This window comes from Meleagris gallopavo (genome assembly GCF_000146605.3).
Source record: "Meleagris gallopavo isolate NT-WF06-2002-E0010 breed Aviagen turkey brand Nicholas breeding stock chromosome 3 unlocalized genomic scaffold, Turkey_5.1 Chr3_random_7180001957627, whole genome shotgun sequence".
Taxonomy (NCBI): Eukaryota; Metazoa; Chordata; class Aves; order Galliformes; family Phasianidae; genus Meleagris; species Meleagris gallopavo.
Window position 1 is genome coordinate 9,502 of NW_011094729.1, and position 11,407 is coordinate 20,908.

The following is an 11,407-nucleotide window of genomic DNA, read 5'->3' on the forward strand; positions in this document are numbered from 1 at the left end:
TCCCTGGAGGTGTTCAAGGCCAGGTTGGATGGGGCCCTGGGCAGCCTGGGCTGCTGTGAGATGTGGAGGTTGGTGGCCCTGCATTGGTGGGGGTTGGAGCTTCGTGATCCTTGGGGTCCCTTCCAACCCAACCATTCTGTCATTCTGTGATTCTACCCTTCCATCTCCCAGCTCACACTGATAGCCGGGTTGCTGTGACCCACGTGCTGACCTCACATTTGGATTTACTGAACCTCCCTGGGTTCCCGTGGGCTCAGTCCCCCAGCCCACCCCCATCCCTCTGGTGCCATCCCTTCCTTCTGTTGGGTCGGCCGCACCCCACGGCTTGGTGTCACCCAACCCCTTTGCTGAGGGAGCACTCAGTCCCACCGCTGCCGTCACTGATGATGATGCTGGATGCAGTTTGCAGCCTTGCTGATGGCAGAGTCGCTGTCTGTTGGGGTCACAGCTCAGGGGATGGGAGCTCATCAGATGTACCCCGGGTTGTGATGTAGCCACAGTCGGCCTGAGATCATGGAATCACAGAACCCTAGAATGGCCTGGGTTGCAAAGGAACACAGTGCTCACCTGGTTCCAACCCCCTGCTGTGTGCAGGTCACCAACCAGCAGCCCAGGTGCCCAGAGCCACATCCAGCCTGGCCTCGGATGCCTGCAGGGATGGGATGAGCATCCACAGCCTCCTTGATGTTGACAAGGCTGATGTGATGCCTTTGGTTGGTCTGGACCTTCCAGTCTGCCCTGTCCACTGTGTCTGCAGCCATCAGCTCAGAGCGTGGGACGTTCCCCAATGTCTGCTGGGGTGTGGGGTCCACATGGGCTGTGGATTGGAGCTGGGTGGCTCTCACGGTGACGTCCTGCTGTGCTGGGAGCTGCTCCCAATGTCTGGCTTCGTTCTGTGCCCTCGTGTCCCGGGGACCTGAGCCCCCAGGAATGGGGGTCCTGAGGGCCGGGCAGGGCAGGCTGGGTGCCTGGGTGCTCCTCGTGTCCCAGCCTGAGCGTCCTGTGGACGGGGATCCCGGAACAGGAGATCCACGCACATCCATGTAGTGCTGGGCGTGAGTCTGTGTGTGGGGTGGGAGCTGCGGGCAGGGCACGCTCGTGGGCGGCCTCACAGCTTCTCGTGCCTCGCAGGTGAACCAGGGGAACATGCCGGGCATCCAGAGCACCTTCCTCGCCATGGACACGGAGGAAGGCGTGGAGGTGGTGTGGAATGAGCTGCTCTTCACTGACAAGAAGGCCTTCAAAGCACACGAGGTAATCACCCCTCGTGGTGAGGAACGTGCCCACGGCTCCCTGTGTCTTCTGTACCCCAAAAGCAGCTTTTCCCCAACCTGGAGCTGCTCCCCACCTTCCTGTGCTCTCTGTGGTGTCCTGCCGTGCCCCCAGAGCTGCCATCTCAGCTGTCCTTTCTCTGCACGTAGGAGAAGATCAAGACCATGTTTGAGCAGCTGGTGCTGGTGGACCACCCCAACATCGTGAAGCTCCATAAATACTGGCTGGATGTGAAGGACTCGAAGGCACGGGTAGGGGGATGTGGGGGTCGGATGCCAGGCTGGGAGGGATGGCGGTGGGATCCCGGGGTCCTCTGCTCACCCTGCTCCCAGGACTGCCCTGCTTCAGGTTGGAAATTAGGAAAAATTTCTTCTCTGAAACCGATCGGGCATTGGCTTGGGCTGCCTGGGGAAGTGGAGGAGTCTCCATCCCTGGAGGTGTTCCAGAACCGCGGAGATGTGGCACTTCAGGGCACTTCAGTTTAGTGGGCAGGGTGGGGATGGGTTGGCAGTCAGACTCGATGATCTTGGAGGTCTTTTCCAACCTTAATGATTCTGTGATTGCCCAGGACACGCAGCAGGACGCTCAGCCTCAGCCTCGCGCGGTGCAGCACGTGAGCTGGGCAGGAAACTGACCCCTCTGTCCCCCCCAGGTCATTTTCATCACGGAATATGTGTCTTCGGGGAGCCTGAAGCAGTTCCTGAAGAAAACCAAGAAAAACCACAAGGCCATGAATGCCAGGGTAGGTTGCCTAGGAGCGCATCCATGGAAGGGAGCAGCTCCGTGCCTGCTGGGAGGGTCTCGGCTCTCTTACAAAGCAGAGCAGATGAGTGCTGTTCCAACAGTGATGTTCATAGCAGTGGTGGCCTCCCATTGCTCCGAGGGATGTTCAGGTTGGATATTAGGAACAATTTCTTTCCAGAAGAGTCAGGCATTGGTACAGCTGCCCAGGGAGGTGGGGGAGTCACCATCCCTGGTGGTGTTCAGGAGCATGGAGATATCCATGGGGTCATGGTCAGTGCACACCGTGGGGATTTAGCCCTGCAGGGAAGGACCTGGGGGTCCTGGGGGGTGAAGAACTGAACGTGAGACAGCAGTGTGCTCCTGCAGCTGGAAAGCAAATGGGATCCTGGGCTCCATCAGCAGAGGGGTGGCCAGCAGGGACGGGGAGGTGATCGTCCCCCTCTGCTCGGCTCTTGTGAGGCCCCACCTGCAGCACTGCGTCCAGGGCTGGAGCCCCCAGGACAAGAAGGACAGGGAGCTGTTGGAGAGGGTCCAGAGGAGCACAGAGATGAGCGGGGGGCTGCAGCACCTCCACTGCGAAGCCAGGCTGAGGGAGCTGGGCTTGTTCAGCCTGGAGAAGAGAAGCTGCGGGGTGACCTCAGTGCAGCCTGCGGGACCTCAAGGGAGCCTGCAGACAGGAGGGGATCAGCTCTTGGAAAGGGGAGATAACAGCAGGACAGGGAATGGTTGGAAGGGGAGGGAGGGCAGATTTCAGTTGGCTGTCAGGGGGAAGTTGTTTGGTGTGAGAGCGGGGAGGTGCTGGACCAGCTGCCAGAGAGGCTGTGGATCCCCGTCCATCCCTGGAGGTGTTCAAGGCCAGCAAGGATGGGGCCCTGGGCAGCCTGGGCTGCTGTGAGATGTGGAGGTTGGTGGCCCTGCATTGGTGGGGGGTTGGAGCTTCGTGATCCTTGGGGTCCCTTCCAACCCAACCATTCTGTGATTCCGTGTGCGTGATGGGTTGAGGTTGGACTGCATGATCTTAGGGGACTCCAACCTCCACGACTCTATGATCCCCTGCATCACCCAGCTGTGATTCTGGGATCTGTGCTGGACCCCATTGCCCTCCCCCAAGTCTGAGCTCACTGCCACAGCCGTGCAGCGGTAGAATTGGGATTCACCGTTGGTACAAACCGTGTGCACGGACCCCATGAGCGCGGCGAGCTTTTGCCCCCTCTGTGGTGCGTGTGTCCACACTCCCACTGGGTTTTGGTGCCCTGCAGAGCTGTGTCTGCCATTGAGGATCGCAGCACTGAGGTTCTCAGCTTTGCTGGTGTTCGCTGAACCAGGACTGGAAAGGAGGCTGTTGTGGCTGGGGCAGTGCGTGGCTCATCCTCGAGCTGCGATCCCTGCGGGGCGGTGGGGGGCCGGGTTCCCAGCTGCCGGGCGATAGGTGGTCCTGGGTTGTCTCACACAGCTCTGGTCTCTGCCGTAGGCCTGGAAGCGCTGGTGCACGCAGATCCTGTCCGCTCTCAGGTAAGTTCTCTGCCTCGCCGTCCTGCTGCTGCGGGCTGCGTTGGGCAGCGTGCTCAGGGCAGCTGTGTGCCCCCCAGCTTCCTCCACTCCTGTGAGCCCCCCATCATCCACGGCAACCTCACCAGTGACACCATCTTCATCCAGCACAACGGGCTCATCAAGATCGGCTCCGGTAGGACGCGGCCCCGCAGCTCTGGGGCTGGGGATGGGGAGGGCAGCGGGGAGCTGTGGGGAGGGGTCAGAGCTGAGAGTCCCCTGAGGGATCACTGAGCATCACGCGTGCGCAGTGCCCTTGTGGCACAGAAGGAACTGGGGGTGCTGACCGTGAGCCAGCAGTGGCCCAGGTGGCCAAGAAGGCCGACGGCAGCCTGGCTTGTGCCAGAAACAGTGCAGCCAGCAGAGCGGGAGGTGATCATCCCTCTGTGCTCAGCTCTGGTGAGGCTGCACCTCAGTGCTGTGCTCAGTGTTGGGCCCTCGGTGCAGGAAGGACGCCGAGGCCCTGCAGTGCGTCTGAAATGCTGGGTCAGAAATTGGCACGGCTGCCCTGGGAAGTGCTGGGGTCACCACCCCTGAGGGGTTACGGAGCCATGGAGATGTGGCACTTGGGGACGTGCTTAGTGGGCACGGTGGGGATGGGGTGGGGGTTGGACTCGATGATCTTAGTGGCTTGTCCAACCTTAATGATTCTACGGCTCTGAGGCGTGGCATTACCTTGTCTTCTGTTTGTGTCCCCTGCTCTGCACTTCTCACTTACCTCCTTTGGCATCGGCGCTGACCGGCAGTGTGGCACCGGGTGTTTGCTAACGGTGAGTGTCCCTCTGCTCCCCCTGCAGCACATCCACCTCATCACCGGGTGGATTTTGTCCCCACTGGGCACCAAGCAGTGGTCCTGGGGCTGCAAGCAGGAGGGGAACCGCCGCTGCTGTGGCCTCTCCTGGGGGAGTGGGTGCCACGCTGCTGTCTGCGCGGGCAGGGACACACTCCAAAGTCCCATCTGTGCTCACTGCAGAGCCGTGGCTCAGATTATTTCTTGTTCCCCTGCAGCCCTTCCAGACGACCTGCGGAGCCCCATCCGGATCGAGAGGGAGGAGCTGCGCAATTTGCATTTCTTTCCCCCGGAATACGGCCGTGAGTGGGGCTCAGTTTTGGGGGAGGGGGGGGCTGTGGTTCAGTGTTTGGCCGCTGCGAGTTTGCAGTTTGGTGCCTTTAGAGCTGAAGCTGTCAGCCGAGAGAAGATCTTGTGAGTGTGGATGGTTGTGCCAGCACTGTAGGTGAAACATGGCGCTGATGAGCACGGAGCGCATGGGGAATAGCCGTGCCCACATAGCGGTGAGCTGGGCTGAGAGTTGGATATTGGTGGTTCAGAACCAGGTCTCAGCACCACCTCGGGTCGCTGTCTGAAAAGGTTCTGGCTCAGAAGCGCTCAGCAGCGCGTGAAGTGTTCGAGTGAGTGGGAAAAAGGAGCAGGGAGCCTTTGTGCCTTGTGCACACACAGCGCGAGCCCCATCTCGGGTCTTCTGAGTGAATCGGGGAGGTTTGTGCAGAGCTCCGGGTGTCGGGGCAGGGAAGCAGGCACAGGTAGAAGTGTGTGGGGAGAAGGGTCCGTAGGTGGGGACGTCGGCTGCTCCTGGGGGGGAGGGGAGAATCCCACCACAACTGGGCTGACGGGCTCCTGGTTTGGTTCTGCAGAGAAGACCGACGGGACCGCCGTGGACATCTTCTCCTTTGGGATGTGCGCGCTGGAGGTACGGAGCTGGGCTGCTGCACAGCCTGGGAACCTGCGGGACCCCCACTTATGGGGCAGGGTAGTGCCTTGTGGGGCCTGCTGGCTGCCCGGGAGCTCCCCACACCTGGCTGTGAGCTGCGGGTCCAGGCTGGATGTGGCTCTGGGCAGCCTGGGCTGCTGGTTGGCGACCTGCACACAGCAGGGGGTTGGAACCAGATGAGCATCGTGCTCCTTTGCAACCCAGGCCATGCTAGGATTCTATGATTCTATGATTCTATGGAGGTGGAGGCACTACTGCTGGGCTCAGCAAAGCATCCACTGCTGCTCTGGCTCAGCCTCCACGGGCTGTGGCACCCCCAGCGAGGGGAGCACATGGGACAGGGACATTCAGTGCTGCTGTGAGGGGCTGCGGGGCTGTTGGCGTTACCTGTGCAGCACCGGGGTAGAGAAATGGGCCCCGAGGACTGAGCCAGGGCTTGGCTGCCTGCAGACACAGCTGCGCTCCTCCTTCCCCAGATGGCAGTGCTGGAGATCCAGACCAACGGTGACACGCGGGTCTCGGAGGAGGCCATCATGAGGGCACGGCATTCTCTGGATGACCCCAACATGAGGGTGAGTGCGGGCAGCCGAGCTGTGGGACGGAGCCACTGGGACACAGCCGGACCCGCATGTTTCGGTGGCCCTGGAGCAGCCTCCTGGGAGCACGGGCAGCAGTCTGGCAGGCTGAGGGGCACCAGGATCCTTCCTGCTCGGCTGGTCGTGATGAGATCTTGTCCCCACATGTTGTCCCACTGGGACAACAGATCCAGTAGGTGCACGTGTAGACACGTGTGCACGCTCTATAGAGAAGGACCTGGGGGTTCTGGTGGCCAGCAGGCTGACTGTGAGCCAGCGGTGTGCCCTGATTGCCAAGGGGACTGATGGGACCCTGGGGTACATTGAGCAGAGCGTGGCCAGCAGGGCACGAGGTTCTCCCCACTCTGCCGTGCCCTGGGGGGGCACCGCTGGAGCACTGCGCCCAGCACGGGGCTCCCAGTTCAGGGCAGGCTGGGAACTGCTGGGAGAGCCCAGCAAAGGGTGCAGAGATGGGAGGGGGCTGGAACATCTCCCGGTGGGGAGTCTGAGAGCCCTGGGGCTGTGCACCTGGGGGAGAGAAGGCCAAGAGGGGATCTGATAAATGCTTATCAATATCTGACGGGCAGGGCTTGGTGAGAAGGCAGGGCAGGCTGAAGTGCTCGGTATGGGGCTCAGACGGCAGCGTGCATCTCTCCGTGTTCATCCCCAAAACGTTCCGTCGTGTGTGCATGTGTATTCCCCCCATTCTCTTGTGTCATTCTGCAATTCTCCCAGGCATCCTACGAGGTAAGGCAGGATGAGAGGTGACGGCCTGAAATTGACCAGGGGAGGTTCAGGTTGGATATTAGGAACAATTTCTTCACCAACAGAGTTACCGAGCACTGGAACAGACGTGGAACGGGGCTTTGCCTCCAGCTCATGCTTTGTGTTTGACCCTCAGGAGTTCATTCTGTCGTGCCTGACCCTCAACCCCGACAAGCGGCCGACGGCCAACAGCCTCCTCTTCCACCGCGTGCTCTTTGAGGTCCACTCCCTGAAGCTGCTGGCAGCACACTGCTTCATCAACAACCAGTGTGAGTAACAGGAGACTGCCCTGCCCCACTGAGCTCGTGCTCCTGGCCCCGCAGAGCTGGAGGGATGGAGGAGCCGTGGAGAACGGCCGTGAGCGCAGAGCCCAGCCTGCAGCACCTCCGGGCTGATGCCCCTCTCTGGCTCTGCCCTAGATCTGATGCCAGAGAACGTGGTGGAGGAGAAGATAAAGGAGCTGGACCTGAACATGGTGATGGCAGAGATCCGGCGTGAGGGTCGGCCCGGAGCACAGTGGAGGTGAGGGTTTGTAGCCCAGGACCTGCATCCACCCTGACCGCGCTGTCACCACCGCAGCCCTTCGTGCTGCTCTCCTGCCCTGCTCTCGCGGTGACATTCCCATCCTTCCTCCCAGGTACTCGGAGGTCTCGTTCCTTGAGCTCGACAAATTCTTAGAAGATGTCAGGTGGGTTTTGGGACATCCCCGGATCCCATCACACGGAGTGTCCCGCTGGCAGGACCGTGCTTAGTCGCCCATTTGAGCCCCTCTGTGGTCTCTGCACGGACGGACAGACCTTCACCGTGGCAGCAGGAGGACGGGGCTCAGCTGGTTGTCTCCTCTCTCTGTGTCTGTACCAGGAATGGGATTTACCCTCTGATGAATTTCGCTGTTTCCAGACCCCATGCCCTCCCACGGGCACTCTCTCAGCCCCCGGAGGACCCTCAGAAAGCCAAAACCCCCACGCCAGAGCCCTTTGATGTGGAGACCAGGAAGGTAAGGTCAGGCCAGGTACGGTCAGAGTGGCTGTCTGAACAGGAAAGTGGGGGGTCTGCATCCCTGGAGGCACCTGGTGGCACCTGATGGCACGTGGGGACGTGGGCAGTGGGCATGGTGGGATGGGTTGGGGTTGGACGTGGGGATCTTGGGGTTCTTTTCCAACCTCAGCGATTTGATGAGTGTATGAGTGGGCACGATGGGGTTGTGCTGACAGGTGGCCTCGATGTTCTTAGAGGTCTTTTCCAACCTTAATGATCCTATGATTCTCTGGGATGGTGTCCTGAACCCTTTTAGCTCTTATTTTCAGTGATTCTGTGGTGGCAGCTTAGTTTTAAAGTCTTCTTTCGCAATTTTCTGTATTATTAGCATCCTGGAGTCAGTTTCAGGTGCCAGGAATAAGCTCTGTGAGATCATCTCTGTCTCCCAGGTTGCTGGATTTCACTCAGCATCTTCGATTCAAGGGCTTTGTGTGTTTGTCCCAGGGTTGTTTGCAGGAAGGGTGGGCGCCGTGGGTCTGACAGCATTTTGAAGTGCTGAATCCACTTCTGGTCTCAGGAGCAGCTTCCTGGATTAATCACTGCTGAATGAACTAAATTGGGTATCCAGTGCTGGGTCTCATTCTGCCACGCAGTTGCTAAGCTGGGAAAGGACATCAGGAGTCCAACGGGGTCCTGAAATCCTCAAGGGATGGAGATCCAATAGCCTCTGTGGGCCTCTGGTCCACTGTTTGAACATTCTCACCAAGAAAAAGGATTTCCTTGGGTCCACCCAGAACATCCCTGTTCAGGTCTGTCTCTTCTCTCCTTTCTCTCCGCCAACAGCCCGGTTCCTCCATCCTCTCAGCACCCAGCAGCTACAGGCGTGCTGCCATTGGGTTCCCCAAAGCCATCGGGCAGAGCAAATCCTGCTCCCTCTGCCTCCCCTCCCAGCGCTGCAGCCCTGCACGGTTTTGCCATCTCTGCACTGAACTCACTCCATTTTATCAGTGCCTTCTATTGGAAGCCCCGAGTTGGAGGCAGTAGGGGCACTTTGCTGACAAGCGCATGGGGAGAGGAGGGTTGGCTGCTGTCAGCAGGACGCAGCCCCAGCGCGGCACGGCTCAGCTGGCTTCCATCTGCAGAGCTGCAGAGCTTTGGGATCAGGCGTAGGTCTGCGTGCACCTCTGTTCCTTAAAACAACGTTCTTGCCTTTATTCCCTGTACGGGGTATTTCCCTGCGCTGCTGCTATCATGCCATTCGCCATCCGTCGCCTGTGGCACTCTGTGCTACCGTGGATGTTACGGATGCAACTCCATCCTTGCACTGAGTTAATGTTAAAAATACTACGCGGGCCCCAAACTGGTTCTCGTTCCTGCAAGGTGCTGGGAAACGCCTCCTACAAAGCATCTCTTCAGTGGTTCCATCACGGCTGTAAATCAGCTCTCAGAGCACTTAACTTATGGTTTATTCATAGCGCTCCGGGCTTATTTTTAGAGCTGCTCAGTTGGATCAATTGGAGGAATGTCAGTGTAAACCCAAGCATTTATGCTGTCTCCCCCTCTGCATTTGCTATATGCTGCGTTTTCATCCAGTGCCCCAGTTCTGCAGGCGCCTGGTCTGGCTAACCAGAAACAGCTGGTGAAAAAACACACATTGATTTCACTGGGGTTGAGGGGGGTGCGGCGATCTGAGTTTCATTGCATGAAATCTTGCATCTGGACAAACCTGCAAGTGCCAAAGGAATGTGACCGCAGCGCTGACAGCTGTGGGAGGAGCAGTGGGGTGCCTGGTGAGCCCCATGGACGGACCTGAGGGCACCCGTGCAGCCCTGAGCGGCATTTCTGAGCACAGGAGCGTGCCTGTGGGCAGCTGATGGGTGGGCTTGGAAATAGCTCTGCACTTCAGCCACGTTTTTAGTGCCACGCAGAGGGTGCTGGTGCTGCTGGTTATCGGCCCCTGGCATTGCCTGGGGTAATGTTTGCGAGGGTGGGTGGTGACAGGACAAGGGGAATGGCTTTAAAGTGAGCCAGGGGAGGTTTGGGTTGGATGTGAGGAGGCAGTTTTTCATGCAGAGGGTGGTGAGGCAGTGGCACAGGTTGCCCAAGGAGGCTGTGGATGCTCATCCCATCCCTGCAGGCATCCGAGGCCAGGCTGGATGTGGCTCTGGGCAGCCTGGGCTGCTGGTTGGCGACCTGCACACAGCAGGGGTTGGAACTGATGAGCGCTGTGCTCCTTTGCAGCCCAGGCCATGCTAGGACACTACAATGATTCTATGATTATGGGTCCCTGTGGCACCCTTTGGATCCTTTTGGCACCCTATGGATCCCTGTGACACCCTATGGATCCTTATGGCACCCTATGGATCCTTATGGCACCCTATGGATCCTCATGGCACCCTGTGGGTCCTCATGGCACCCTATGGATCCCTATGGCACCCTACGGATCCCTATGGCACCCTCTGGATCCCTATGGCACCCTATGGATCACTGTGGCTCACTATGGATCCTTACGGCACCCTGTGGGTTCTCTGGGCAGCCTGGGCAGGGGGTTGGGACCAGATGAACACTGTGCTCCTTTGCAACCCAGGCCATTCTAGGATTCTGTGATCCTATGATTGCCTCCGTATCCAAAAGGTGTTGCAGCACAATCAAGAACCCATGTTGCTGAGCTATCACTCACTACAATTAATTTAAGTGGAAGTGAAGTTTCCAGCCTCTTTATGCTTGCTAAATGCACTGCAGGGAGATGTTTCCTCACTGAACCTGTGTGGAGCAGAGTTCTTTCTAGGTCGCTTTAGAACTTGTGAGATAGCATCGCTGTCCTGTGCTGGTGACTCAGGCTGGACGTTAGGAAACATTTCACCTACAAAGAGTGGTGATGCAGTGGCACAGCTGCAAAGGGAGGCTGGGGAGTCACCGTCCCAGAATGGTGGAGATGTGACACATGGGGATGTGGTCAGTGGGCATGGTGGGATGGGATGGGATGGGATGCGATGGGATGCGATGGGATGGGATGGGGATGGGATGGAATGGGATGGGGATGGGATGGAATGGGATGGGGTTGGATGTGGGGGTCTTGGAGGTCTTTTCCAACCTCAGTGGTTCCATGATTCAGTGGCTCAGTTGGGCTGGCAGGAGACTCATTCAGGGTCTCTGCACAACTCAGGTGTATCCTAAGAGCTTTGAACAATTGGTTGTGTGTTTTCACATGGAATCACAGTTGAGATTCTGTGTCCAATCTCCCTCCTCAGGCTGTGCCACCCAGAGCAGTTTGTCTGGGACCATGACTATAACATGCACATCAACCCACTGGGTGTTCCTGTAGCCCACACACTTGTTTGTGGGCTCAGCTCTTTGGTATGAGATCAGAGAGCAGCCAGGCTGGGGAAGATGGCAGAGGGTGCTCAAGAGTGCATGGAGTGAGGTCCCAGTGCTGGAAGTGGTGGCCAGCAGGAGCCTGATGGAGGCCTCCATCTGTACCGCTCCATTTAGCAAGCAGAAGAGATGTGAAAAGCAGAAAAAGAGGTGAGAAGGAGAAGTGAGAGTGAGAGGAGATAAGAGAGGCGGTGCTGATGTGTGAGTCCTGGGGAGGGAGATTGGACACAGAATCTCAACTGTGATTCCACGTGAAAACACACAACCAATTGTTCAAAGCTCTTAGGATACACCTGAGTTGTGCAGAGACCCTGAATGAGTCTCCTGCCAGCCCAACTGAGCCGCTGAATCATGGAACCACTGAGGTTGGAAAAGACCTCCAAGACCCCAACGTTCCACCCCATCCCATCCCACCCCACA

General features: G+C 58.5%; 1 protein-coding gene across 1 annotated transcript in view; it reads left to right on the forward strand.

Annotated features, from left to right (window-relative positions):
* Positions 1-915: 915 nt before the first annotated feature.
* NRBP2 (nuclear receptor binding protein 2) overlaps positions 916-11,407 on the forward strand; it is a 15,359-nt gene continuing 4,867 nt past the window's right edge. The window contains exons 1-13 of the mRNA XM_031557467.1: positions 916-1,254; positions 1,422-1,523; positions 1,925-2,014; positions 3,488-3,528; positions 3,606-3,700; positions 4,311-4,334; positions 4,573-4,656; positions 5,218-5,273; positions 5,771-5,866; positions 6,771-6,903; positions 7,054-7,156; positions 7,272-7,322; positions 7,496-7,631. Of these exons, the coding sequence (XP_031413327.1) occupies positions 1,147-1,254; positions 1,422-1,523; positions 1,925-2,014; positions 3,488-3,528; positions 3,606-3,700; positions 4,311-4,334; positions 4,573-4,656; positions 5,218-5,273; positions 5,771-5,866; positions 6,771-6,903; positions 7,054-7,156; positions 7,272-7,322; positions 7,496-7,631 (1,119 nt within the window). The 5' untranslated portion in view covers positions 916-1,146. The remainder of the gene's footprint in view (positions 1,255-1,421; positions 1,524-1,924; positions 2,015-3,487; positions 3,529-3,605; positions 3,701-4,310; positions 4,335-4,572; positions 4,657-5,217; positions 5,274-5,770; positions 5,867-6,770; positions 6,904-7,053; positions 7,157-7,271; positions 7,323-7,495; positions 7,632-11,407) is intronic.